The following is a 27,083-nucleotide window of genomic DNA, read 5'->3' on the forward strand; positions in this document are numbered from 1 at the left end:
AGGATCCACCTAGTGCTGGTGGGGAAGGGCAGGAAGGGCCTCGGGCTCCTTCTCGGGTGCAGCCTACTCTTCCGAGGACAGTATGGGGGCACATACAGGCGTGTCTGGCTCCCACCACCAACACCTCAGACTCTCGTGTCCATGGTGGACAGCGGGGCAACTTCAGTAAGGCCAGAGGCCTGTCCAGGGCAACACAGGCATGTCACAGGTTGAAGCTGCCTGTTGGCTTTCGGCTCCTGACCTGCCCATTGTTCCTGAGAGGAGTGGAGACAGGACAGTTTTAGGGTGTCAGGGGCTACAAAGCCCAAACCACCAAGCGCCCAAATGCAGTGCCCTCACCCTACCTTCACAGCATCAGCATGTTGCCCATCCCTCTGCTTGTCCCTGGGCATGCAGCCAGGCATGCTGGCTTCCTGTGGCTACCCCAGAATGTTCTGGAACCTTGTAGATCTTTGCTCTTTCTCAGCATGTCTCCCTCCATAACCTGCCCATCTTTTTTCTGTTCCCCCTGCCCACTAGGTGAGCCCTGATCAGATCCAGCCAGGTCCCAGGGAAGCAGGGAGGAGGGATCGTTGCATCTCTGTGTGTGATGAATGCTGGAAGCCCCCATTAGTCAGCTAGGTGTTGGCTGTGGGGGTGTCACAGGGCCAGCCTGCTGCCCTGTGTTTCAGTGAGTGATTCTCAAGTTCCTTAGAGTGGGTACCGTGGAAGGCCAGGAGCGAAGCAGCAGAGCTCGCAGTGCACAGCGCTGGCCACCAGGCCTGGAGGCTGCTACGGAGACATGGGCCAAAGGAGGGGCCTCAGCCCAGGGCAAGGAGCCAGCAGGGGCTCCCAGGTACCCACAGGAGGGTAGAGCTTGGGAACCTTCCCTGCCCCACCCCGCTGTCCCCACCTCAATGCTGAGTGTACCACTGGGCGTCTTTATCTCTTGTTTCTCACTTCCCCACCCTAATTTCTAAACTATCAGACGTCAGTACTTTTTCACTTCTAACCTACATTTAAAAGGAGTTCTTAAGGCCACTGGTGCCATAATAAAGCTAGTTAAGCCTCCACCTGTGGTGCTGGTATTCCCCACCCCCATGGGTGGTGATTCAACCCCCCACCCCCCACCCCGGCTGCTCCACTTCCCATTGTGCTCCCTGCTTATGACCTGGGAAAGCTGAGGATGGCCCAAGTTCTTAGGCTCCCCTCCACCCCCTCCCCCCGCACCCTCCCATAGGAAACCCGAAGAAGATCTGACTGTTGCAACCAATTGGGGAGTCAACCAGCAGATGAAAGATTTTCATTCTCTCTCTCCATTACCCCCTTTAACTCTTGCCTTTCAAATAAATGAATCTTGGGCCCCGGCGGCGTGGCCTAGCGGCTAAAGTCCTCGCCTTGAAAGCGCCAGGATCCCATATGGGCGCCGGTTCTAATCCCGGCAGCTCCACTTCCCATCCAGCTCCCTGCTTGTGGCCTGGGAAAGCAGTGGAGGATGGCCCAAAGCCTTGGGACCCTACACCCGCGTGGGAGACCTGGAGGAAGTTCCTGGTTCCTGGCTTCGGGTTGGCGCAGCACCAGCCGTTGCGGCTCACTTGAGGAGTGAATCATCGGACGGAAGATCTTCCTCTCTGTCTCTCCTCTGTGTATATCTGACTTTGTAATAAAACTAAATAAATCTTCAAATGAATAAATCTTTAAAAGGGAAAAAAAAAAAAGGCAACTATGACAAAAACCTTGTTCAAATTTGAGGATGAAAGCGACAGAGTGAGCTCTCACCTGCCGAATTCCTCCCAAAATACCTACACTGGGTGGAATTGGCCCAGTCTGAAGCTGGGAGCCAGGAAATCAGTTTGAGTGTCTCACTGAGCAGCAGGGACCCAATCGCCTGAGCCAGTACTGCAGCCTCCCAGTGTGGGCTTTAGCAGGCAGCTGGGCTGGAGCTAGACCTGCAGCTCAGACCCCATGCTCCAATATGGGCTGTGTGGCCTACCATTAGGTTACATGCCTGCTCTCTAGTTCCTGGTGGCTTTTTTTTTTTTTTTTTTTTTTTTTTTTGGTGAAATCCTACAGATACAAACTCACTCCATCCAGCCAATAGCTGCTGATGGTTCTCATATCTGCACTTGTATCCTTTGTGTACCACAGCTTGTGACCACCCTCTGCCCAGAGCTGGGGGCTCAGGTTGCTGCGCTAGCTGTGTGTCATGTAGGCTTCAGGCCATGTCTCTTGAGAGTCCCCCAAGAGATTCAGGTCTCCCAAGGCACAGGCATGAGCTAGGAGAGGCTTGAGTACTCCTTGTCAGAGCAGTGAAGATGATTCCAGCACAACAGAACTTTACAGAGAATGGCAGGCAGGCGGGCAGCTTCCTAGCAGGGCCTAAGAGCCAAGGGGCACAGTGTCCATGCTCAGGGGCCGTGGGTCCTGCTGGTGCTGCTGGACTGATGGCGAAGCCCAAGCTTCCTGGCACAGAGCCTGGTTCGAGGAAGGAGGACTTCAGGGGTCCAAGACTCCCATGTCTGCAAGAATTGCAGTCTGAGAACCCAGGTGGCTGCAGCCAGGAGGGCCTGGGCTGTGTGGCCCCAGGTCAGGTGCTCCAGGGCCCCTTGGGTCATTGAGACGGGAACCAGAATAGAGCCGTCTCCCTGGCCCTGCCCCCTCAGGCTCCAGTGTGGGATAAAATTGGCAGCACTTGTGTGAGTGACATGGCGTTTGTCTTCCAGCGCATGAGAAGCCTCTGAGTTATCTCGAGTTTTTCCTAAAACAACATTTTTCTCCATTACCAAATAGCACAGGCCAAGAGATGATCTTATTTTCTGCACCGTACAGTGGGCCTGGGAGGCAAGCGTCCGTGGCTCGCGGGGTTGCCTAGCAACCGCTGTTTCAATTGATTGTTTGAGAAGACAACCAGAGCTCTCATTTTAAATATTTTCCCAGGACGGGGAAAGCAGTGCATGTGGCTGTGGGAGACTTGGGGCTAGTCGGAGAGGGGACAGGAGGTGTCTTACTGTCCAGGGGAAAGGACTGAGGATCCTGGGTCCCAGGCCCCTACTCACTCCAGGGTAGGGGACATAGTGTGGAGAGGAGGGTCAGGGAGTCAGGCAGTCTGGCCACAGCCCTGAGAAGGGCACCAGGAGGCTCTGGGTTCCAAACTACCAATGTGGCCTGAGAGCCGGCCAGGTCATCCGTGGTTTGGCTCCCAGTGCAGACCTTCTGGGCCCAGGGAGCGCTGGGGCCCAATGCTGCTCTTGCATGGCTATCATGGAAAACCCTGCCATCAAGATGTCAGCTGTGAGGTCTGTTCCCCATAGCCATTGCCTTCTGACTGTGTCCTCCCAGGGCAGGCAGGTGGGTGGGCTTCCTCTGGCCTTACCACATGTGTTGGGGGGCCAGCCCTTAAGACCTTGGTGTTGGAAATTGGGCTCTGGCACCTGTGCCCAGCCCAGCTCCTGGCTTCCCGCAGGATTCACTGGCAGGATCCTAGAGTGGCAGCCTGGCTCACCTCCAGAAGGGTCTCCCAGGTATCTTGGTGGAACGTGGAAGTAAGGTGCCTTCACCAGGTAGGAATCTTCCCTGATGCTTGCCACGCTCCTGAAGGCCAGTCAGGAGGAGGTGGGAGCTGTCTGCATGGCCACGAATACCCACCAGGGCATGTGATAGGACGCTGTGCCCTGGGCTAGGGGGTTGGGGCCAGGCACTCAACCTGGCCTCGTGGTGCTCATACAGCTTCCTTGAGTGATGTGGCACTGCGGAACCTTGGTATCCCCAACACACAAGGGAACCAGGGGCAGCAGGAAGGAAGGCGTGCAGGTGGCCATCTGCCACAGCTGTCTGGGCACACTGGCCACATCCCCCCTGCCTGCTGTTACAGCCTGTTCTTGTAGTTGTCCTACTCTGTTAGGTAATGCTGGTTTTTGTTAGTTTTTTTTATTATTATTTTTTAAAATAAAGATTATTCATTTGAAAGGAAGAGCAATAGGGCTGGGTGGTGGGGCAGGGAGAGAAAGAGAACTCCCATCTGTTTGTTCACTCTCAATAGCCAGGGTTTGGCCAGGTGGAAGCCAGGTGCCAGGAGTTCCCATCCTGGTCTCCCACGGGTGTGGCAGAGGCCCACGCACCTGGGTCAGAGCCTCTGCTGTCACCAGGGGTCTTCGCCGGGAACTGGATTAGAAGCCGAGTAGCCAGAATCCTAACTTACATGAAATAATAATAATATGGGGTTTTCTCAGAAACTTAGTGGGAAAATGAATTGAAAGGGGATGTGTAGAGCTTGACCTTGTGGTGCAGCGGGTTAAACCACAAGTGACGCTAGCATCCCATCTTGGCACGGGTCCCTGTCCCGGCTGACTCACTTCCAACTCCTTGCTATTGTGCCTGGGAAAGCAGCAGCCAATAGCCTAAGTCCTTGGGTCCCTGCATCACATAGAAAATCTGGAAGAAGCTCCTGGCTTTTGGTTTCCACCTGGTCTAGCCCTGGCCATTTTGGGGAGTGAACCAGTAGATGACAACTCTCTGGCTCTTCTCCCTCTTCCTGTAATTCTGCCTTTTAAATAAATAAATCTTAAAAAAGAAGAGAGAGAAGTCTGTTTGGGGGCAGAAAATGTTGAAATCCACACATAGTTTCCATGTGATACACACTTCCCATGACCTCCTTGAAGGTTCCTCTGTGTGTGGATTTCAAAGTGTTCTGCAACAATTGACCTTACATTCCACTCCTGTGAAAGAACCTTTGGAAGTCCACTGACTTCTACTGGGTGTGATGCTCTGCTGGGTTTCAGGGGTCTCCTCCAGGGGTCTTGGAAGGAGAAGCTTCTGGGGTCATAACTCTCGTCCCTCCTCCCGGGGCAGCAAGAATATAGGCTCCAGAGGGCAGCCACCTGCCCAAGATGGCACAATGGAGGAGCTGCTTTTTTGCACCTGCCTCCCCACCCCTCACCTCCCCCTGCCCTGCCCCGATGTTGCCTCCCACCCCAAGCCCTCCTGGGGCACATTTGACCTCTCAGGGTGTGCTGCTGGCTGCCAGCATCGGGAGACCAAGGAGGTTGCTCCCCAGCCCAGAGAATACCCTGGCCCCATGTCAGCAGTGCTGAGCCCAAGAGAAGGCTGGCTGTGGTAATCAGGCGCTGTTCTGTTCCTGGGCCACGGACATTCCGAGAGCTGTCGGTGGGATCAGGTCATCTCTTTGTCTTCATCACCATCACATGGTACACAAGGAGCAGCCACACGCTCTAGGCTCAGCACTGGGGCTGTGCCCATTTTTCAGATGAGTTGTGCAGGATATAGAACCCACTTTTGCAGGAATACAGAGCAGATGAATGCCCTGGACCAGGCCTCCAATGACAGGGCCCTGTTACTGCCCAGGTGAGCCTCAGCTGTCACCTGCCATGACCCTGGTTGAGCAGGAGTGTGGCGTGGGGGGCTCACAGGCACACAGCCAACCAGGGCTGGCTGCCATTCTGGGGATGCCTCGCCTCCGGGCTGCCCTTTGGAACTGGCTCCTGAAGAATGAGGTCGTGGAGCACAGGTGTCCCTTGGCAGGCGGCAGCTGCAAATCCAGCCCCGGGATTGGGGCGTGTCCCTGGCCGAGGCATGCTACCAGTGGTGTCATTTCTGTGCAGACAGCACCACCTGGTGGCTTTCTGGAGCTCCGTCCTCCCTGGAAGCTGTGTAGCTCCAGGGGATTCCTCTGCCCAGCTGTGGAGCTCTGGGTGAGTTATTGCAGTGTTCTCAGTCACGAATCTTCTTCTCAAAAGTTGGATGCTTGCAGCGCCTGAAGCCTCTGGTGACTGCAGAGTTTAAACAAGGAGTTAGTGACTGCCACTCCTGGAGTTAGTTCCTTCACCTGGAGACCCACTCCTCCATCCCCTTGCTACCTGCTGGCCCCTGAACCTTGTACATCCTTTTCCCCGCCTGGCTGCAGAGTGTGCGTCTAATTGTTTATTCATTCATTCATTCCCTCTGTCAGCAGGCACACACAGTGGTGGCTTCGTTCGCTGCTGTAGACTCTATGCCCTGAGAGATTGCTCACTATTTGTGGGATGGATGGATGAAGAGGGGCTAAAATGAATGCAAGGGTTGAGAGACAGACCCAGGTCCAAATGGCCCCTTTTCTCTTCAGGAGGTAATAGTTCAGCTAATTGAGAAAAGCCCTCAAGGAGAGGACAGCCCTGTCGACATTGGTGTGGCCAGGGGACCTCACCCAGGATATGGGAGTGGGGGTGCAAGTCATGGCCTGGGCTACTGGTGCCTTCAAGCTGGACAGGAGCCACTTTCCCACCTGGGCCCACTGGAGTCACTCTAGCCCTGATTCCTGCCAGCTCTGGGAGAGTTCTGCAGAGTCTCTCTCGACCCCAAGGCAAGGGGTCACTGACCCTAAGGGGAGTGGATTGGGAGCCCCAAATGACCTTATAGCCACTCTTGGGCTGAGCAGGCATGAGCAGTGCCTGCCAGCCAGGCCTCTGGTGTTGTTAGCAGGGGCCCCCTGATGGAGGCCCTCCTGTGCCTGGCAGCTGTGCTGGCCAGCCTAGACCCTGGGCTCCAAGCTAGCCTGGCAGTAGAGCCAGGAAATGAGAGATGTGGCTTCCAGACAGGAGTTTTGGGTGGCAGAGCCACTGGGGTACCAACTAAGTCCACAGTGGTGCAGAGCAGGGAGAGGGAACAAACGTGTCCCTGGGCCCCCCTTGGAGAGCCCCACAAAGCCTGCTGGGAAGCTTGCCTGTTCTTGTGGCCCCAGACACAGTCTGCCCCACCCCAACCCCAGGACTTAGAGATCCTCGGGCACTCAGGAAACAGATCCCAGAGCTGCCATCAATCCCAGAGTGTGGAGCTGCCTACCTCCCACTGTTCACTGGATGGCTGGTGCCCAAGGTTCCCTCCGGGAAAGAGCTGGTGGACTGTGACCTGGAGTGGCTTGGGGCTCACCCCTGATCACCACCTTTCCCCCCAGTCAGGGAAGCTGAGAGCAGGTGGAATCCACACACACTGCTAAAGTCAAGTGGGCAGCCTGGACTCAGATCCCCTGGGGCAGGGATGGCTGCTGGCCCGACACGCCAGCCCAGCAGGCACCTCTCACAGGCTGCCACTTCAGAAGGCAGGCACAATGGGAGCGAGGCAACACTTCTCTCGCGTGCTGGATTTGCTTTCCAAGAATGCAATCATGCATGATCAACTGAAGGCTGGAAACAGGGGATGGGAAATTGCAAACAAACCCTGCGCCGCTCTGCCTGGTGGTGGCATCTCACAGTAGCTGTGCGCTGCCTCTCCCAGATCGCAAAGCAGCCTTCTGACAGCGTGTCCCGGCTGTGAGTGCTAGCCACTCGGGAACCGCCTGCACCAGCTCAGATGTTGCCACACCCCTGTGCTCACCCTCCAGTCACCACTGTCTGACTTAACAGTGGCCCTAAAGAGCAAGAGCATGAGAGCAACAAAGAGATGGCTCAGAGGTGGCAGAGAGAAGCCGACAAGTTCTGCATGAAAAGAGGAACTCGTCACCGATACCTACGGAGAGGAAAACGTATTATGAGGGTACTGCAGCACACTGGTGGGAAGATTGCCAGTGAAGACTCCCACAGCCTACATCAGAGTGCCGGGGTTCAAGTCCTGGCTCCAGTTTCCTGCTGATGCACATGCCAGGGCAACAGATGGCACCTCATGTGGTTAGGCCCTGCCACCCACATGGAGACCTGGACTGTGCTCCAGGCTCCAGCCCAGCCCAGCCCCAGCAGTGGCCACCATTTGGAGAATGAACCAGCAGATGGGGTGCTCTTTTTGCGTACACGCTTGCCTCTCTATGTAAAATTCTAAAGAAATTGAAACTGGAATTAAGGGTTTTTTTTTTCTCCCCGAGTGCTTTTCCCTGTCCACAGCCAGCCAGACCTCCGTTACACGCCCCAGCTGTCCTGAGGTGGCTCGCCCTGGACTGCAGCCCCTGGGAGGACCTTGGCATCCCGAGCAAAGCACACAGCCAGCATCAGCAGTTCCCCAGACTTGGGAGGAGCAACGGGATGCAGGGCAGTCCTGATGCAAGAGGCAGAAACAGATCATCCAGTGACAGGTCTTAGGAACCAGGCCTCCCTAGGCCTTGGGACAGTGAACCTGGACTGATCATCTCTGAAGGTTGTGCCCTAAGAAGCGGCAGAGCTGCCCAAAGCAAAGCTGCCAGCCTCTTGCCAAGCTAGGGATCTGTATAGCAAAGACGACCCCATGACAGTGGCCCCTAGGTGCTGTGGCTCTAACACCATCCTTACCGATCACCCACCCTCGTCCTACACCTTCTCCACAGTTCATGCTGGCACCCTGTCACTGCTCCATTGGAACCACTCACAGCTCAGACTCCATTCAACAACTCTTGAAAACCAGAGTTCCAAAGAGAAAGAGAGACAGCTCTTTCTTCACTGGTTGGTCCCTCAAGTGTCCCCAAGAACCAGCTATGGGCCAGGCTGAAGCCAAGAGCTTTCTCTGGGTCTCCCACTGTGGGTGCTGGGGCCTAGGCACTTGGACCGTCCTCTGTTGGTTCTTCTGGGGCCATTACCAGGAAGCTAGATCATAAGTGGAGCAGCTGGGACATTTACGGCCTCCCATGTGGGGTCCCACACCCCAGGAGGTAATTTTACCCAATATGCCATAACACTGGCACTAAACGCACCGTTTCTAATGAGGGACTTGAACATTTGCAGACTTTTGTATCTTCAGGGGTTTCTGGAACCTGTACCCCATGGCACTGTGAGGCGAGGCCAAATAGCTGAAACACAGCTTCAGGAAGGATGGAGGTACAGCCAGGAGTCAGGGCCAGCTATGAATTTTGTTCTGTCCACAGATTAATTTTGGTCAGAGCCAACATTTGCTGTTGAGTAGGATTGTATGTACAGACCCAGAGTTAACGGCTGGCTTGACCTGCCCTCTGTGCTTGCTGGTGGGGTGTTGCTGGCCTTGTTCTCCAGTTTCCTGTGAGGTAACCTTGGTCCCCGGGGAGGTGCTGGGAGACATGTAGGAGGCAGGGAGCCTCATCTGAGTTATGCAGAACAGACTTACCACTCTACAGAATGACGGTAGACCCTGACAGCCTCCTTGGCTTGCTACAGCCCTCACTGCTGCCTGTTGCTGCCCTTCCTTATCCCATGGGGAGGACTCCTCAGGGCCCTGCCAGCACACCTGGGCAGACATAGGGCTTCCTTCCCTCGCATCCAGCCTAAAACATCTTCCTAGGTCCACAGGAAGCCCAGCCACAGTGGGTGAAGCTTCTGCTTGGCCCTAGCCTGCTGGCATCACCCCCTTCTGCCTGGCTCTGCCTTTGTTTGTGTCCTCTGCTTGTTGGGGCTGATGATGGAGTGTGTAGCCAGAGCTGTCTTCTCTTGGAGTGGGACATCACAGCTGGTCCCTTGGCTGGGGTCCCCCTGGTCCCCACAAAGGAGGAAGTACATGGCTCTACCCTCATATCTGCAAGGAATAACAACACAGTTCACAACCAACTCTCATCAGATGAGAACTTTCTAAAAATATTTAGTGTATTTATTTGAAAGGTAGAGTTACAAAAACAGACAGAGAAATCCTCAATTCGTTGGCTCCCTCCCCAAATGGTTGCAATGACCGAGGCTGGGCCAAACCAAACGCAGACCTGGAATTTCATCTGGGTTTCCAATGTGGGTGATGGCCTAAGTACTCAGGCCATCTTCCACTGCTTTGTCCCTCACGTTAGCAGGGAGCTGGATCAGAAGTGGAGCTTTTGGGTCTTGAGCTCCACTATAGGATGCCAGCATTTACAAGCCATGCATTAACACACTGTACCCCCGTGCCAGTCCCAGGAACTTCTTGAATGAGACCTGTCAGGAGCAGGCAGTGTCTAAGGCAGTCTTGGTAACCCTACTTTTGGGTGCTTGTGGCCTGGCAGAGTCCCCACCGCTGGGCTTGAACCAACTGTGATTAGATTACACGGACAGTGGCTTTTGTCTTGAATGTGTGACCTCTCACTGTCTCCGTGGTCCATTGTGTTGGGAAGCCAATGGCTGCATGGGAGAGCCCCACTTGCCTGACCTGGTGAGGAGCCCTGGGTCCTGCTCATGGCCATGTGTGTAAGCCTGCATGCTGACCTTTGGCCCGCAGCAGCCGCATGCTGGGCAGGCTTCAGGCTTGAGTGGATGCAAATACTTGGGTGAGGATTCCAGGAATGAATTTCCCTTTGACCTGGGCACTGTCAGTGTGGCCTGGATGCTGCTATGGCTCAGATGTGGTTGTCACCTGAGAATTTGGGTGTTGAGAATCTCAGGAGGTGGTAATGGTCCTTGTGGCAAGGTCCTTGGGGGTGGCCCACAGGAGGGATTCAGTAGATTGTCATGGGATGCTGCCACTGCTCACAAGAGGTCAGAGGGTGTTAGAAACAGGGCAGGCTTGGCCCTCACTTGCTCTGGAGTCTGTTTCAAGATGTGACTTACCTGCCTCGCTCCCGCTCCCAGCCCCCATCACATATAGATGGAACTGTTTTCAGTTTGTACCTGGCTGAATCTGCAGATTGGAGGGTAGGCTGTGCTTTGTGGTGATATAAGAGCAGATTTTTAAAAAAAAATGGGTGAGGGCCCAGTGCAGTGGCCTAGCAACTAAAGTCCTCATCTTGATCGCACCAGGATCCCATATGGCTGTCATTTCTAATCCCAGCAGCCCCACTTCCCATCCAACTCCCTGCTTGTGGCCTGGGAAAACAGTCAAGGATGGGACAAAGCCTTGGGACCGTGCACACATGCATGGGAGACCCGGAAGAAGCTCTGGGCTCCTGGCTTTGGGTCAGCGCAGCTCTAGCTGTTGTGGTCACTTGGGGAGTGAATCATCGATTGGAAGATCTTCTCTTCTGTCTCTCCTCTCTGTATATCTGACTTTGCAATAAAAATAAGTAAATCTTAGGAAAAAACTGGGTGTGCAAATGGAGTTAAAAGATTGGCTGGGGCAGACGTCTGGCTTAGTGATTAAGATACTTGCATCCCATATCAGGGCACCTAGGTTCATTTCCTGCATCTGGCTCTCAGTACAGCTTCTTCCCATTGTGGACCCGGGGAGTTAGCAGGGCACAGCTCCCCTGCTTGGGACCTTGTCATCCATGTGGGAGACCCAGCTGGCGTCCCTGCTGCTACCATCTGGGGAGTGAGCCAGCTGATTGGGGACAGGCAGTAAGAGCAGAAATCAAAATACCTGGGATGGAGAAGCGCCTCCTCCTTTCTGAGACAGCCTGGCATGTGCTCTAGAGAGTATTTCAGACAGTGGACAGAGGGAGAGTTGGGTTTTCTGGCATCCTGGTTCCCAGCACAATTTCTCCCTGTCTGTGCGCCCTGGGACAAGCTACTTCTCTGAGCCTCGGCTGCCTGTCTCTCAAGTGAGTGGGGGATGAATGAGAGTGTGGGCCAGTGCTCCACTGTGCAGGGCAGGTGCACAGGCCTGGGGGTTGGGGAGGAGTCCATGGCCGGCCTCAGCCACCTGTGGGACCATCTCAGGGGCTTCTTGTCTGTGTCCCTGTGGGAATCACCAGTTTATGGCCCTGACCCTTACATGGCCCATGGTTCTGTCACGTGTAGCTCCTTTTACCATGTTTGTTTTGTGCCTTGTAAATGCCTTCAAATGGGAGAAAAGCAAGACCTTTGCCCCCTACCTCTTGCAGGTCTGATTGGGCCTTCCAGTTGCCCTGCACCTACATCCTGCCCAGAGCCCACTCAGAATAGAGGGTCTGATACAGCGGCCCTCCTGCACCTGGAGGAAGGTGAAGGGACTGGGTGAGGCAGCTTAGGAGTTTGAGTGCCTTCAGTGAGACCCCAGCAGGGACTTAGTGTGAAGATGCTGGGAAGCACCCCTTCTCATTCAGAGGAATGCAGCCCAGCGAGAGGCCTGTCCTGAGCTGCTAGAGCCAGGACACATGTCTCTCCAACCCCAGTGGGAGGAGCCACGCCATTCCCTCTTCTGTCCCTCCCCTTTCCCTACAGTCCATGAGCCTCATTGAGATCGGGAACCCTTCCCAGAGCCTGGAGAATGTCTGCCGCTGGGCCTACCTGCAGCAGAAGCCAGACACAGACCACGACGAGTACCACGATCATGCCATTTTCCTCACTCGGCAGGACTTCGGGCCATCGGGCATGCAAGGTGAGCTGCCCTCAGTGGGGAATTGTGGAGGAAGTGCAGTGGGAGGAGCGTGGTGGAGGAGCCATTGGCTTTGCCAGATGCACCTGTGCACTTGGCCCATCCCAGGAAGGAGTGTCCGGTGAGGGCCCCTAGGCCAGTGCTGGCAATCCCACCACACCCCAGGGGTGGGGAAATGGGAAGAGACTGGGCCTGGCATCTCGAGACCAGTTTGGGTTTCTTCAGCTTTATTTTAGAGATTTCAGGAAAACATATTTGAACACGTTTCCAACCCTTGCGAATTGAACTTTTACTCAAAGACTTAAACTGTATGAAATGGCAGATCTGAAAGAAGAAATGGACACATCTACAATCCCCATTGAAGAGATGAAGGTGTTTTTTTTCTCAGTAAGTAGAACAGATGAGAAAATCGGTAACAGTGTAGACATTTGAACTAAGCAACTTGACCCACTTGAAGTAGGCAGAATGCTACACCACATCATTAGAGAATGCAAAGTGTCTAAGTGCACATAGATGCATGTCCAAACAGATGATGCTGGGCCACAGGGAAAACCCAGCAAAGTGTGAAGAATCAAAAGCCTCACAGAGACTATTCTCAGGCAACACTGGAAAAGGAAGACAAGAAATACTGAATGTTTGCAAATTAAATGGCACAGTTAATGATAATCCATGGGTCAAGTTAGAAATCTCGGTGTAGATGAGAATACATTATCTGAATGATGATGACAGCAGTGACGGAGCAGAAGTTGTGGAGACAGCCGGCCCCGGGATCAGGTGGACCTTCAGAGCCTCGAGTGCATTCATGAAGAAAACTAAAAATCACGGGCCTGGCATGGTAGCCTAGTGGTTAAAGTCCTCATCTTGTTTTTTTTTTTTTAAAGATTTATTTTCTTTTTATTACAAAGTCAGATATACTGAGAGGAGGAGAGACAGAGAGGAAGTGGAGCTGCCAGGATCAGAACCAGCGGTCATATGGGATCAAGGCAAGGACCTTAGCCACTAGGCCACGCTGCCGAGCCCCAAAGTCCTCATCTTGTATGCGCCGGGATCCCATGTTAGAGCCGGTTCCAATTCTGGCGGCCCCACTTCCCATCCAGCTCCCTGCTTGTGACCTTGGGAAGCAGTTGCGGTTGGCCCAAAGTTTTGGGATGCTGCACCCACTTGGGAGACCTGGAAGAGGGTCCTGGCTCCTGGCTTCAGATCAGCACAGCTCCAGCCATTGGAGAGATCTTTCTGTCTCTCCTTCTCTCTGTATATCTGACTTTCCATTAAGAATAAAATAAATGTTTAAAAAAAAAGAATACTAAAAATCACTCCTGACACATCTTTACCAAGAAATTGGACAAAGAGCAGCAAGTTAATCCCCCTAAAAGAAGGACATAGAAATGATAAAAGCTGAAGGGTGGTGGACAACCAAATTTGGCTCTTTGGAATCCATGGATTACAGTTGAAAAACTGGGGCCAGTGTTGTGGTGCAGATGAAGCCCTTCCTTGCAACACCAGCACACGCTCATCCCGTGTTAGGGCACTGGCTTGAGTTTCCACGGGTCTGTTTCCAAGCCAGCTTGCTGCTGATGTGCCTGGGAAAGCAGCAGGTGAAGCCAAGTCCTGGGCCCTGCCACCCACTAGAAGACCCCGGGGGAGTTTCTGCTCCTGCCTGGTCTGGCTCAGTCTTGGCTTGTTGCAGGCATTTGGGGAGTGAACCAAGGAATGGAAAAATCTCTGGTTCTCTCTCTCTTCCTCTCTTATTCTGATCCTCAAGTAGATGGAAGTAAACAAACAGTAAAATACATAAGAGAGATGGAAATGGCACATCTTGGTGAGGATGTGGTAATGAAATTGTCCTTCTCCATGGGTTGGAATAAGTCAGGCCACTCCTCTGGAAAGCCACTTAGCTGTGTCAGCTAAAGCTGCTGCCGCCCCTGCCAGCAACTAGACCTACACCTGCCAGAAGCGGGAGCACGTGTGTGCCAGAGACCCCGGGGCTGTTCATTGCAATAATTCCTCCACATGATGGAAAAACGTAACCCTACCAACAGGGGAAGAGGTAAATTGTAGTGTATCCACACAGGCGAGAGGCTGACTCCTGTTTACGGATGTCATGTATTTATTCAATGATGAGGTCAAGAAGCCATTCGTATTGATGATTTTTTTTTTTAAATGAGCAAGACTAATCTGTCGCTTGGTACTCTGAGGTGGTAAAGTAGAAGAGCTGCATTCTGGGATCTGGGGAGTTTCATATCAGGCGGCACAGATGCCGATAGCTCCAAGGGAGTTTCCAAAGGAGCCAGGGGGAGTGGGCCCTTGTGTAAGTGAGCAGCACTAGTTTACTACAAAGGAGGAGACACTCCGTCAAAGGAAACTTAGTGCTGTCAAATGGGCTGCACGATTAGGTCAAGAAAAGAACAGATAAGTAAATGCATATGTACAGTGTATCTAGGGAATAGATATAATAAGGTCCATTAAGTAGAAGTCCGGTAGCCTTTTGCATGCACCTGGAATGCTTCCTGACACCTGCAGTCAAGGAGGGGAGGTGACCAGGAGTTGACATTCCCCAGCAGCAACTTGACAGGTGCAGTAAGAGCTTTACTTGGCTTGTGGCTGTAGGGAGCTCAAGTCCAAGATCAGGCAGGCCCACAGTTTGTCCTCTCACAGGGGTAGTAGATGTCCGAAGGAAGAATGCAGGGGGAGCCAGGAAGCCAAGCCGGTGCCTGGGACCCACTCTGGGACAAGGACTACAGAGGGCCTTCAGCCCTCCCTCTAGGCCCCACACTCTAAGGGCTCCCCCAGGTCACCTTAGCATCACCCCCTGGTCCAAGCCTGTGCCCATGGTGCCTGGGGACAGTGTGTGAGGTAAGCAGAGTGGGAAGGAGAGACAGCGGTGTTTAGAACTGGAGAAGGAGGTGTGTGCTGCTGATTCTTGTCCAGCATGGTCGCTTGATGAGGTTTCACTGTTGTATCCTGATAATTTGTACATTAAAAAAAAAGTGTGGGTATCTTAAAAAAGAAAAACACTTTAAAATTGTATAAAAATGTGTGAGGATATTCAGAGAAGTGCCCAGGTAGCCATTTGATCACCATGATGTAATGGTTCGTCTCCAGTCTGTCTCCCAGGGCCTCTGTAAAGGTACAGGGTGTATGTGTGTGTGCCCCCAGCACCTTCATCCACTAATTATCTGCATCACTGCTCTTCCCCTGGCCCTGCTCTCCTCCACACACTGTCTGCTGACTGCCTAGCCCCTGACTGCATAACTAGGGAGACGACTCAAGTGGCCCTGACCAGGCTGAGACAATTGCCCCATCCCATAAGCTCTCTCTGTGGCACCACCTTTGCCCCTTCTCCCACACCGATTGGTAGATGAGGTGCCAGGCTTCTGGCTTCGGATCTGCTCAGTTCTGGCCATTGCGGCCACTTGGGAATTGAACCAGTAATGGAAGATCTTTGCCTCTGTCTTTATGTCTTGTCTTTGATCTCTGTCTCTGTCTCTCCTCTCTGTAAATCTGCCTTTCCAATAGAAATAAATAGTCTTAAAAAAAAAAAAAAAGCAGAGTTACAGAGAGAGAGAGAGAGAGAAATCTTTCATCTGCTGATTACCTCCCAAATTCCTGGCTGGGCCCGGGCTGGGCCAGAGACCAGAGGTTTCTTCCTTGTCTCTCATGTGGCTCAGGAGCCCAAACACATGGCCCACCTTGTTGCTTTCCCAGGCCATCAGCAGCAAGCTGAATTGGAAGTGGACAGCCAAGGCATGCATTGGAGCCTATTTGGCATGCTAATGTCACAGGCCATCCCTTAAAACGCTGTGGCCCCCTCCCCCTGTTCTGCCCCTTCTTGCTAAGCCCCAGGAACAGCATTAGCTGGGGCTTCAAGGTTTCCTTAGCTTCCTGTGCACGTCGTGAGCTCCCTCAGCCCCATCCCAGGGAGTGGGACTCCCTGACACCTTCCTGAATTCTTCCCCAGAAAAATAGGAGGCCCCTCCCCAAATAATCTCATCGCCACAAGGGGCCAGCGGTCCCGTAGCAAGCCAGGACATCACAGCAGGTCTGGTTTTGCAGGTTGTCAGGTGGCTTGGCATAGCCTGCTAGAATGGGCAGCAGTGGGAACCAAAGGACAGTCGGGGCTCTGGGCCTGCCATTTGGGTCGGTTATGCCCATGAAGAGGGAGGCACTTCTGAAAATGGAAGTGAGGTTGAGGGACTCGTGCCTGACTTACCTGAACGTGGTTTGAGCAGGTGGCTGGCTGCCTACAAGGGCCTGGGCCTGTATCCACTCCACATGGAGAGACCAATGTGGGGACACATGTGAAGCTGTGGGCAGTGGTCTTTGCAGGAGGGGCCTGGGGCTGCCTTAGGTGGAGCTCCGGGTCTGGGAGCTGGAACTGCCTTTTGTCTCCTTGTAGGCTACGCTCCTGTCACTGGGATGTGCCACCCTGTTCGCAGCTGCACCCTGAACCACGAGGATGGCTTCTCTTCGGCCTTTGTGGTGGCCCATGAGACTGGCCACGTGTAAGTGGCCGGGAAGGCTTGGGGCTGGCCCAGGCCACCTCCACCAGGGCCACCCCTTCCCACATCTCCCCTTCCCTACCTTGGCTTCTATTCCTCTGGCTCTGAGAGGGACAAGGGCTGTGGGAAACAATGTTCTGATCCCCCACATCCTTTCATGGAGGGCCCCAGGTCTACTTGCTGTTCAAATTAAAGAAAGGAAACGACTGAGGGCCCAAAGGGTGCTGGGTGGGCCCTGCACCCCATGTCACACATGGTCTTCTGAGCCTCAGAGTGGGGGCCGCAGGTGCCTCAGCCCTTACCATGCCCCTCCTTTGGGACAGGATTGCGGAGGGCACACCTTGCTGGATGCTGTCTGTCTGGAAAGCTCCTGGTTTTTATGATCCTGTTAGCTGGGAAAATCAGTACTACCTGGCTTAGGGCAGACCAGGCCAGCCAAGGTCAGGGGAGGTGAAAGGCAGTAGGTGGGTGTGGCCAGGTGGGAGTTCATTTGGATCTGCTTGTTCCCTGTGCAGGTTGGGCATGGAGCATGATGGGCAGGGCAACCGCTGCGGGGACGAGGTGCGGCTGGGCAGCATCATGGCGCCTCTGGTGCAGGCTGCCTTCCACCGCTTCCACTGGTCTCGCTGTAGCCAGCAGGAGCTCGGCCGCTACCTGCAGTGAGTACCACCCTGGGACCCTCTCAGCCTAAGTTGTACTCTGGGAGGGGCAGCAAGCCTGCAGTGCACCTGAGTTCAGCCCTGCCTTTGGGTCTTGCTCCTAGGGCCAGGCAGCTGTCCTAAGCTGTGCACAGGCCTGGGTCCTGGTAGCTAACTCCAAGGAAAAGTGATCCAGCTTGGAAAGTGAGGCAACACAGCTGAGGCTGGGCTGTGGAGGGTGGAGGGATAGCCCCACTGCTGCCTGCTAGCCATACCAACATATCTCCTATAGCTCCTACGACTGCCTGCGGGACGACCCCTTCGCCCATGACTGGCCGGCACTGCCCCAGCTGCCGGGGCTGCACTACTCCATGAATGAGCAGTGCCGTTTCGACTTTGGCCTGGGCTACATGATGTGCACGGCGGTGAGTGTGGGGCCCCACAATCCCCCGCAGCGTCTCTTCAGCCTGGGAAGGGGGGTCCATGCAGCAGCCTGGTAGGCCTCCAGGGGAGGAGGTAGGTGTTAGGGCAGTGGCGGCCACTCAGCTGGCAGGTCCAGGCATGGAGCTAGCCAAGTGCAGGACACTGCAAGGACTGGGAGAAGCCTGCTGAAGGGCCTAGTGTCAGCCTGCAGGCAGGAAGACTTTCTGGAGGAAGGAATAAGGACAGAAAGGGGAGGAATCTGAGGTGCAGAGGCCCAGAGGAGAAGGCATGGCCCAGAGGAGGAACTGTTGTGCCCCCAGACTAAGTGCAGAGACGGCAATCAACTCTGGCCTTTGTGGCCCCAGTGCACTCGGAGCATGAGGGTCTGACTTAACATTGACCTCTACTGTGTGAAGAAAGTTACTGCCAAGTCCTCCGTGTCCTGGGTGAGAGAGCAGAGGCTTGCTGCGGCTGGCCGACCTAGGGGCGAAGCAGGAGAGTTAACTCCTCCTGTGACTCAGCAGGGCAGGGGCCCTGATGCTCTAGATGCTAGGAGGCTGTGGAAAGGCACCTGCTAGAAGAAAGGCTGCCAGGACAGGGAGCAGAGAGGCCATGGAGGAAGTGACTGTGGAGTGCAGGGCACAGAGGGCAGAGCTAGGTCAGGGAGGCCTGTAGGAGCAGAGGGAGGGCTTCAGGAAGTACAGTCCTGCAAGGGGTGAGGTGGGAGGAGGGGAGCAGGGAGAGGCAGCAGATACCCTGGCCCTTCCAACCTGCCTAATCCAGAGAGGGATGCCCACCCAAGCCTTCCTGTTCCATAAGGAGATGCCCAGCCAGGGGCAGAGAGGCAGAGCTTGTGGTGCCTGCCAGCCACCCAGGCCTGTTACAGGCCAGTGCTGTGGGGATGTCTGGAGCTATAGGACCCATGGGGTCCCAGGTCGCCTGCAGAGGGACGTGGCCTAGCCGGCGGCTTGTGCTCTCTTCCAGTTCCGGACTTTAGACCCCTGCAAGCAGCTGTGGTGCAGCCACCCCGATAACCCCTACTTCTGCAAGACCAAGAAGGGCCCCCCCTTAGACGGGACGATGTGTGCTCCCGGCAAGGTAAGTCAGGCTGAGGACAGGCCCGTGAGGCCGCTGATCGCCCAGTGCCTGCTGGGTCGAGGAGCTTTCTCTGTATGACTCCAGCGAGAGCAAGCCTGGTTCTCAGCCTGGTTCTCTATTTGTTCTCTATTTGTGCACCAAACCCCCCATTCGGGAGTCCTCCACCCCACGAAGCCCTATGGGGCTGGCTGCCTCTGTCACCCTTGCATACTGTCAGTAACTGTGGCCACTGGGTCTCTCTGTCCCCCACACTTGGGCATTTGTTCCTTGTCACACAGACCTGTCCCTTGGAATCACGGCACGACCACCTCAAGGCCCATTGGCCAGCTTCTGATGACTCCCTTGTTAGTCCAGCCAAAACTCCAGGCTGGGTTTCTCATTGGCTCAGGTGAAAGCACACACTTGTTCCTGGGCCAATCACTTGCACATCACTTGCATCTGGGCCAATCATTCCACATAGAGAGTTGCATATGCAAATGAATGTAAGTCAAAACCTTGGATTAGGAGGGCTCAAGCCTGCTGTCCAACAGGGGGCACCGTGGGGTACATGCCAGTGTATGAACTGCAGCATCAGGCCTAAATGGTCCCCGCTCAGTTTCCCAAGGCCTGTGGCTCTTGATGCTGATCTTTAGCCTGGGACAGGGCCAGCTGCCCAATTGCAGCCTCCTGCTAGAACTTTCAGAGACAGTGTCCCACGCCCAGCCCTGAAGACTTTGGTTTGGAAAAGGGCTTGAGATTTTTTTCGTCTGTTTTAAATTATGATAAAATTCATACAACACAAAACCCACCATTTTAAGCCCTTTAAAGGGCACCGTTTGTAGGCATTAGTATGTTCACAGTATTGGGAGATCATCACCAGTATCTGATATTGGAACTTTCTCATCAACCCCAAAGGAAAATCTGTGGATCAACCACCCCATCCTCTGCCTCTCCCCAGCCCTGGCAACTGCCACTCTGCTTTCTGTCTCCATGGAGACAGAATTATTTATGTGAAATTTTATATCTGTGGGGTTATGCAATGGGTGAACTTTTACATCTGGCTTACCACATCGAGTGTGTATATATAAATATATATTTATTTATTTATTTATTTTTAAGATTTATTTATTTTGTTTTTTTTTAATCTAAAGATTTGTTTATCTTTTGTTGGAAAGTTGTTGCTGTCCCGCAGCGATGGACTTGGTGCACAGAGCCAATAATAACACACGTGGACTCTGACTGATGGTCAAAAGTCGAAGTTTATTAGTGGCATCAGACTTTATACACTGAGGGTCATATTGGATAAGGGAGGAAGTATTGAGCTTATCAACAAACCCATCAACTGTTTCTATACTTTTGTTTGGAACTCCTTTTGTTTTATATATTCCACCAAAGGTTCTCATTCACATGCTGTCCACTCAACTGTTCTCATATAAATGATATCCAGTCAGTTATAAAAAAAGGTATCCATTCAGTTGTTATCATACAAATATTACCCAATCAATTGTAATCCTGTGCTCGCTGACCTTCCAGGGTCATAATGTCCTTCTACAGGAAGTCATATATACATAGAGGAGGAGAGACAGAGGGGAAGATTTTCCATTCACTGGTTCACTCTCCAACTGGCCACAATGGCCAGAGCTGAGTCAATCTGAAACCAGGAACCAGGAGCTTCTTTTAGGTCTCCAATGCAGGTGCAAGATCCCAAGGCTTTGGGCTGTTCTCAACTGCTTTCCCAGGCCACAAGCAGGGAACTGGATAGGAAGCAGGGCTGCCAGGATTAGAATTGTCACCCATATGGGATCCCAGCACGTGCAAGGTGAGAACTTAAGCCACTGAGCTACTGCGCTGGGCTTAAACAGGCTCATTTCTAGCAAGCAGGCTTCTGGCTCTGGAGGTGGGAACACCCAAGATCCAGGTGTCAGTGTCTGGTGAGGTTAGGAGCCGGCAGGGGAGAGTGGTACAAAGTGGTCAGACTTGTCCTTTGGTAACAAAGTGACACCCCTGAAAGGACCAGGAACCTCCCGCTGGAGGCAGAGTCCTCATGGCCCAAACATCTTGTCAGGCTCCCACCTGTCAGTGTGGGCATGCTGGGGGATGGGGTCAGTAAGATTCCAACAGTGGGACACATTCAAACCAGAGCAAGAGGCTTTCCTGCCTGCACCTGCACCTGCCTAACAGGAAAAGGCAAGGAGAGAAGGCATGGGGAAGGCCGGGCCGGGCTGAGGGAAGAGCACGGACCTGGGCTGCACCCCACCCAGCAGGGCCTCAGGGTCCCTGGGACTCTCAGCAGCAGCCAGCAGCACAGAGCTCAGGTCTTGGACACCACTGGGCTGCCTTCTCCCAGCCAAGGGGTCATGAGTGTGTCCCCGTATCTTGGTCTCTGGTGTTCCATTCCACTTGTGCCTACTCAACATCTTTTTGTTCTGTTTTGTTTTTAATTCTCCACTGGAGTAAAAGCCTGCAGCCACACAGGCAACCTGGAGAGGAGCGAAAAACATCCACAAATGAGCTGTCTCCCTCCCCTGCCCTTAACTGGGGCAGCTTGCTCCTGTCTGCTCCACTGCACCATGGGGCTGGGAGGATGGCGGGGCTGGGGTGGGGTGTCATCATGGCTTTGAGGTTCAGAGCCATGGGCCCTGGGGGGATGCAGCAAGAGGGGTTCAGAGTCAATGAAAGACAAGGGCTGTGTGCTCAGCCAGAGAGCACTCCTGTGGCCTGCCTGGTGCCTGCAGCAGGAGGGAAGTAGCCTACGGGGCCAGGTCCAGGCGGCTCCTCGTTCTGTGAGTCCCCATTCCTCATCTGGGCTCCACGTGCACTCGGGCCACCTGACTTTGCACCACCCCCGAAGCCTATCTGGTGAATAGTGAATCTGTAGGCATTTAAACCCTGACTATTTGAAGCATTTTTTTTTAAAGATTTATTCATTTTATTACAGCCAGATATACAGAGAGGAGGAGAGACAGAGAGGAAGATCTTCCATCTGATGATTCACTCCCCAAGTGAGCTGCAACGGGCTGGTGCGCGCCGATCCGAAGCCGGGAACCTGGAACCTCTTCCGGGTCTCCCACGCCGGTGCAGTGTCCCAATGCATTGGGCCATCCTCAACTGCTTTCCCAGGCCACAAGCAGGGAGCTGGATGGGAAGTGGAGCTGCCGGGATTAGAACCGGCGCCCATATGGGATCCTGGCGCTTTCAAGGCGAGGACTTTAGCTGCTAGGCCACGCCGCCAGGCCCTATTTGAAGCATTTTAACACCTAACCACGTGAGAGCCAGACATGAAGCTGCAGGTTTAAGGCAAGTACACTCCACAAATTCTCGGTCACCCAGAACCCTAAGCATGCTGGGTGGGGAGGGACAACTTCCTGTCTGCTTTGTTTGCTTTCTTCCTGCAGCGGACAAGCAATGCCTCTTTACAGGTGGCTGAGGGTCTGCTGAGCCTCATGGGTGTCCTGTGTGGCTGTACTAGGTTCCCTGTGCCTGCTGGAACAGGGGTCACAGTGTGATCTCCCCTTATTCCTGGGATCCTCAGGGCCTGGGGACTGTGCCCCAGATCTATTGCTGGGAGGACCCACCCATTCTGTCGGTGAGGGCCTCTGCTCCTGTAACCATCACGGCAGGAACCAGACTTCCCTTCCTGCACAGGAACAGAGCACTCCCTCACCTGTGCCATCCCCCTGGCCTTTCAGCCCCATTAAGTGCCCCCACTAGGGACAGCAGCCAGCATTTCTGTGTGTGCTTCCTCTGTCCTTTTGTGGGAACAGAGGGGATGACTGTGGCCCAGCACAGACATAACCGGAATCCCTGGTGGCCTGGAGCCAGCCCTGCTGGACCTCTTTGGTTTTCTTCTTTTTTTCAATTGTTACTTTATTTTAGCATTTATTATGAAGTTGAGGCGGTTGCAGATCCATGTGGGCCTCTAATTAGGATGAAGAAGACTGTGGAGTTGGGTAGGGTGGGAGCAGGAAGGTGAGACAAATGTTTCCATAGGGGTGTGGGATATGATAGCTCCTTGCTGTCAGACCATATCAGTTGCCTTAGGAGTCCCAGTGAAGGAAAAAATGTCCCAAGAGTGTTACTCGAGTGATCTTGACTGTTCTGAAAAGATGTCAGACTTGATACACCAGAGTGAGAAATTCTAAGGACTGTTGGCCATCCCTGCCATCCCAGTATGCTTGCTGTAGAACCTGGCATGGTGTGTGTTCAGCTTGCCCCTCTTTCCACCCTTTGATGAGGTGTTCTAGTCTTTTTGCTTGGATGAGCAAACTGTCTTGCCTCTTGAATACATCTAGGTATGTTCTCTATCCTTCTATGAGAGTCAGCGCTGAGGTCGCTCAGTCCTATAATATGTGCTGCATGGTCAGATCACATGATTTTCCCTGAGGTCAGGGATTGATCAAGCACAATGGTCTAGTTGGGAAACCCCTTAAGAGTCCCCACTTAAGAGATTCTCAGACCTCATGTGCTCTGGCTGGTGCAGGGGGCCCAGAATGCCCCCCGCGTTAACCCATACACATGCTAGCAGGTGGCCAGTCCTGATCTCAGTCCAACTCTTCACATGAACTGGTGAGTGTGGTGCTCTAGTAAGGATATTCTCTCTCTCTCTTTTTAAAGATTTACTTGTTTTTATTGCAAAGTCAGATATACAGAGAGGAGGAGAGAAAGAGAGGAGGATCTTCCATCTGATGATTCACTCCCCAAGTGACCGCAATGGCTAGAGCTGACTGATCTGAAGCCAGAAGCTTCTTCTAGGTCTCCCACGCAGGTGCAGGGTCCCAAGGCTTTGGGCTGTCCTCGACTGCTTTCCCAGTCCACAAGCAGGGAGCTGGATGGGAAGCAGGACTGCTGGGATTAGAGCCGGTGCCCATATGGGATCCTGGCACATTCAAGGTGAGGACTTTAGCTACTAGGCCACCGTGCCGGGCCCAAGGAGATTCTTAAGAAGCACCTCCATGCCTGCCCCCAGTTCCGGCTCTCATGTTCACAGGTAGGTGCTGTAGCATAGCTGGTATAATTCCAAGGGACCCTCCCAGCAGGCTCAGCCCCCAGCCCTGGCTCTCTCATGTGCCATTGGGTATTGCAGCCTAGCCGAGGAGACCCTTAAGAACCCCCACTTCAAGCTCTGGCTTTTGTGTACATGAATAGATGCTATGGCCCTAACCTGGCCTGTGCTGTCTTCAACCCTGGCTCTTGTGTATACCAGCAGGTGCTGTGACCTAGTCGGGCAACTCTAAAGAACCCCCACCAGGCCCACTGGGCTTGTTAGTCCAGCTGGGCAATAGTGGAGGCCGGGGGAGAATTCAGAGAGGGACAGCCTGTGCAGCGGGCTCTGTTTGGGTTCAGGACAGGCCTGAGAACAGTTCAGCAGGCTGTAGGGGTGAGGGGTCAGGGGTCATGGCAGAGACCTGTGCACAGATGGCCAGGTAAAGAAGGACCTACTGGAGGGTCAGGAGGGATATGGGACACAGCCTGTCACAAGCAGCCCTGGTGGCAAGAGCTTTCCAGGTAGGCATGATGATGCATTGGACAGGGACATGGCTCCCTTTGAGGGCTCAGCCAGGTCCATTGCCTCTGGAGCTGGGCTGGCCAACCTCTGCCATCCATATATGTGGGAGACCTGGATGGGGCTCCTGGCTCCTGACTTTGGCCTGGGTCAGCTCCAGGTGTTGGGGAGTCAAGCAGTGGATGGGTTTCTCATCTCTGTCTCTCTTTCTCCCCTCCCCATAACTCTTGTCATCGTGCCTTTCAAATAAATAAAACACATCTTTTTTTTTTTTTTTTGAAAAAGGAAAAAGTAAGTCTGTCTTCAAAATTTGACTTTTAACAATAAATCTCATTTTGGATCAAACCAAGAGCAATCGTTGTACTTCATGAAGATGACAGGCAAGATCTTAGAACAGCCAGTGGGTGCAGGGGCAGATGAGCGAGTTGGCCAGGCATTTCACCTTCCTTCTAAGTTGACGTGAAATGTTGATAGCATCTGAGACAATGTAAAGCTCCTAAAGTAAGAACGTTGACAGCTTCAGGTTGCGAAGTGTCGCTCATCAAAAGAGCATTTGAAAGCCGAGCTCTGACCAAGAAGACAGGATACACCCTGTGAACCCTGTCAAGGAAAGGTGGCCTGTGTCCACCCTTTAGGTGACAGCACCAATGGCTGATTTAAATGATTGGTTCTAAGGAAGGGGAAAACCACTGCCTTCAACATGCTAGACAGGGCTGACAAGCTGCTCTGCGAAGGCCACTTCATCTCACCAGGTGACCTCATGCGAGGGCAGCCTTGGGCAAAGGACATTCAGTGATTCTCAGGATATTCACGGAGCTCTGCCGACTCTCAGAGTGAACAAGTTTATCACTCCAGCCATCATACCCTGGTGGCCACTTCTCTGCTTTCTCTGCAGATGTCCTTTCTCTGTAGATTTTCCTACTCTGATGTTGAAAAAAAATTTTTTTATTTGAAAGTCAAAGTTAAATACAAACACACACACACACACACACACACACACACACACAGATCTTTCATCCAGTAGTTCATTTCCCAAATCACTGGAGCTAGGAGCCAGGAGCTTTATTTGGGAGACGTGGGTGGGAGGCATTCAAACACTTGGGACACCGTCTGATGTTTTTCAAGCATATTACAGGGGAGCTGGGTCATTAGTGCGGCAGCCAGATCTTGAACTGGTGCCCATAAAGGAAGCAAGTGTCAGAGGCGACAGCATTGCCTACTACACCACGATGCCAGCCCTGCTTTGCTTAACTTTTTTTTAAGGTTTACTTATTTTTATTAGAAAGACAGATCCACAGAGAAAAAGAGAGACAGAGAGGAAGATCCTCCATCCATTGATTCACTCCCCAAATGGCTGCAATGGCCAGAGTGGAGTCAAGCCAGGAGTGAGGGGCTTCCTCCAGATCTCCCACGTGGATGCAGGGTCCCAAGGCTTTGGGCCATCCTGAGACCAGAAGTAGAGAGCTTCATAGGAAGTGGGGCAGCCGGGACACGAACTTGTGCCCTATGGAGTACTAGAGCTTGCAAGAGGAGAATTAGTCAACTGAGCCCTCACACCAGCCCCTGCTTTGTTTACTCTTTTATTAGTGAGTTGTAAGTTAGGGTTGTGTTGTATTACTAAGTTGTAAGTTAGTGTTGCAAGTGCCATTTATTTTTAATGCTTTCTTTTAATTTTAAGTAGTTTTTTTTTTAGCAGATTCAATATAGTTTGTAGATCTAATTCTCAGAATGTAATATTCCCTTTCTTCTTCTCTCTCCCTTCTTTGGTTTGTTTTGTTTTTGAGATTAACATTACAGTAAAAAGGCTTAATACTTTACCAGACAAGTTTAACCGATAAAAAGCAGAGATCCTCCTTTGGTGGGTCTAAACAATGTCTCTTTAATCATGAGCTGGATGCGCTGTTGTCACTCCCAAAATGAGCATGTGGGTAACCTTGGTCTTGCAGTCACTGTGTGGGGCATGCTGTGATCAGGAGGGCAGAGCCAGAGCTGGAGGGAGGCCAGCATGAGGCGCCTCCTCCTGCCTGAGCCCTTCCCCTTGGCCTGGGGAGACGGAGGAACATGAGTGCCCAGCCAGTAGCCAGACCTGGCCTTGAGTGTGGGAAGACCCTTCCTCATGTGGCCCCTGGTGCTTTGGCACAGGGCAGGTGTCCCAGGCCTACAGTGGGGTGGGTTGTGCAAGTAACCTGGTATGTGGGCCTCGGGTCAAGGGCGTGGCTTTCTGTGTGTCCCAGTCCTTACGTCAGGGTGGGCTGTGCAGGTAGCATGGTGTGTGTGAGTCAGGTCAAGGGCGTGGCTTTCTGTCTGTTCTGCAGCATTGCTTTAAGGGACACTGCATCTGGCTGACACCTGACATCCTCAAACGGGATGGCAACTGGGGCGCCTGGACTCCATTCGGCTCTTGCTCACGCACCTGCGGCACAGGTGTGAAGTTCAGGACCCGCCAATGCGACAATCCACCGTAAGTTGGCCCCAGTGTCTGCTCAGTGATAGCCGCTGTCACCCCACAAACCTCACAGGCCAGATTTACCCTGCAGGCCAGAGCAGAAGGGCAGGTCAGGTCCTGCCACCCACAGAGCCTGGAAACCTGGGTTCCTGACCTGTCAGCCATCCACCCACCGTGTCCTTGGGCATGGAGGGGACAGGTGCACAGCTGTGGAGGACACAGGGCTGGAGAGGAGGCGCTCTCAGTGCCCAGGAGACAGGGTTTGCAATGAGGGGAGAGACAGGGTTGGGACCTGCTACCCCAGAGTTGCCTGAGGGGAATAGAGCCTGTGGGGCTGCCCTTATCCAGCCTCGCCCCTCCAGGCAGGCCCCTCTCCCAATCCATGTCCTTCCCCCACCCATAGCCAG

At 53.4% G+C, this 27,083-nt stretch overlaps 1 protein-coding gene across 4 annotated transcripts in view; it reads left to right on the forward strand.

Moving 5' to 3' along the window:
- ADAMTS2 (ADAM metallopeptidase with thrombospondin type 1 motif 2) overlaps nt 1–27,083 on the forward strand; it is a 181,999-nt gene that overhangs the window by 131,557 nt on the left and 23,359 nt on the right. For 3 of the 4 annotated variants that reach the window (XR_009246108.1, XM_058668836.1, XM_058668835.1), the window contains exons 6-11: nt 11,937–12,093; nt 16,487–16,592; nt 17,105–17,248; nt 17,520–17,652; nt 18,635–18,748; nt 26,546–26,691. Coding sequence is in view for 3 of the 4 variants with exons in the window: in XM_058668836.1 (XP_058524819.1) it covers nt 11,937–12,093; nt 16,487–16,592; nt 17,105–17,248; nt 17,520–17,652; nt 18,635–18,748; nt 26,546–26,691 (800 nt within the window). In the remaining variant the exon portion in view is untranslated. The remainder of the gene's footprint in view (nt 1–11,936; nt 12,094–16,486; nt 16,593–17,104; nt 17,249–17,519; nt 17,653–18,634; nt 18,749–26,545; nt 26,692–27,083) is intronic. The other variant, XM_058668837.1, reaches the window with a different exon arrangement.

The sequence above is a fragment of the Ochotona princeps genome, chromosome 9 (genome assembly GCF_030435755.1).
Source record: "Ochotona princeps isolate mOchPri1 chromosome 9, mOchPri1.hap1, whole genome shotgun sequence".
NCBI classification, from domain to species: Eukaryota; Metazoa; Chordata; class Mammalia; order Lagomorpha; family Ochotonidae; genus Ochotona; species Ochotona princeps.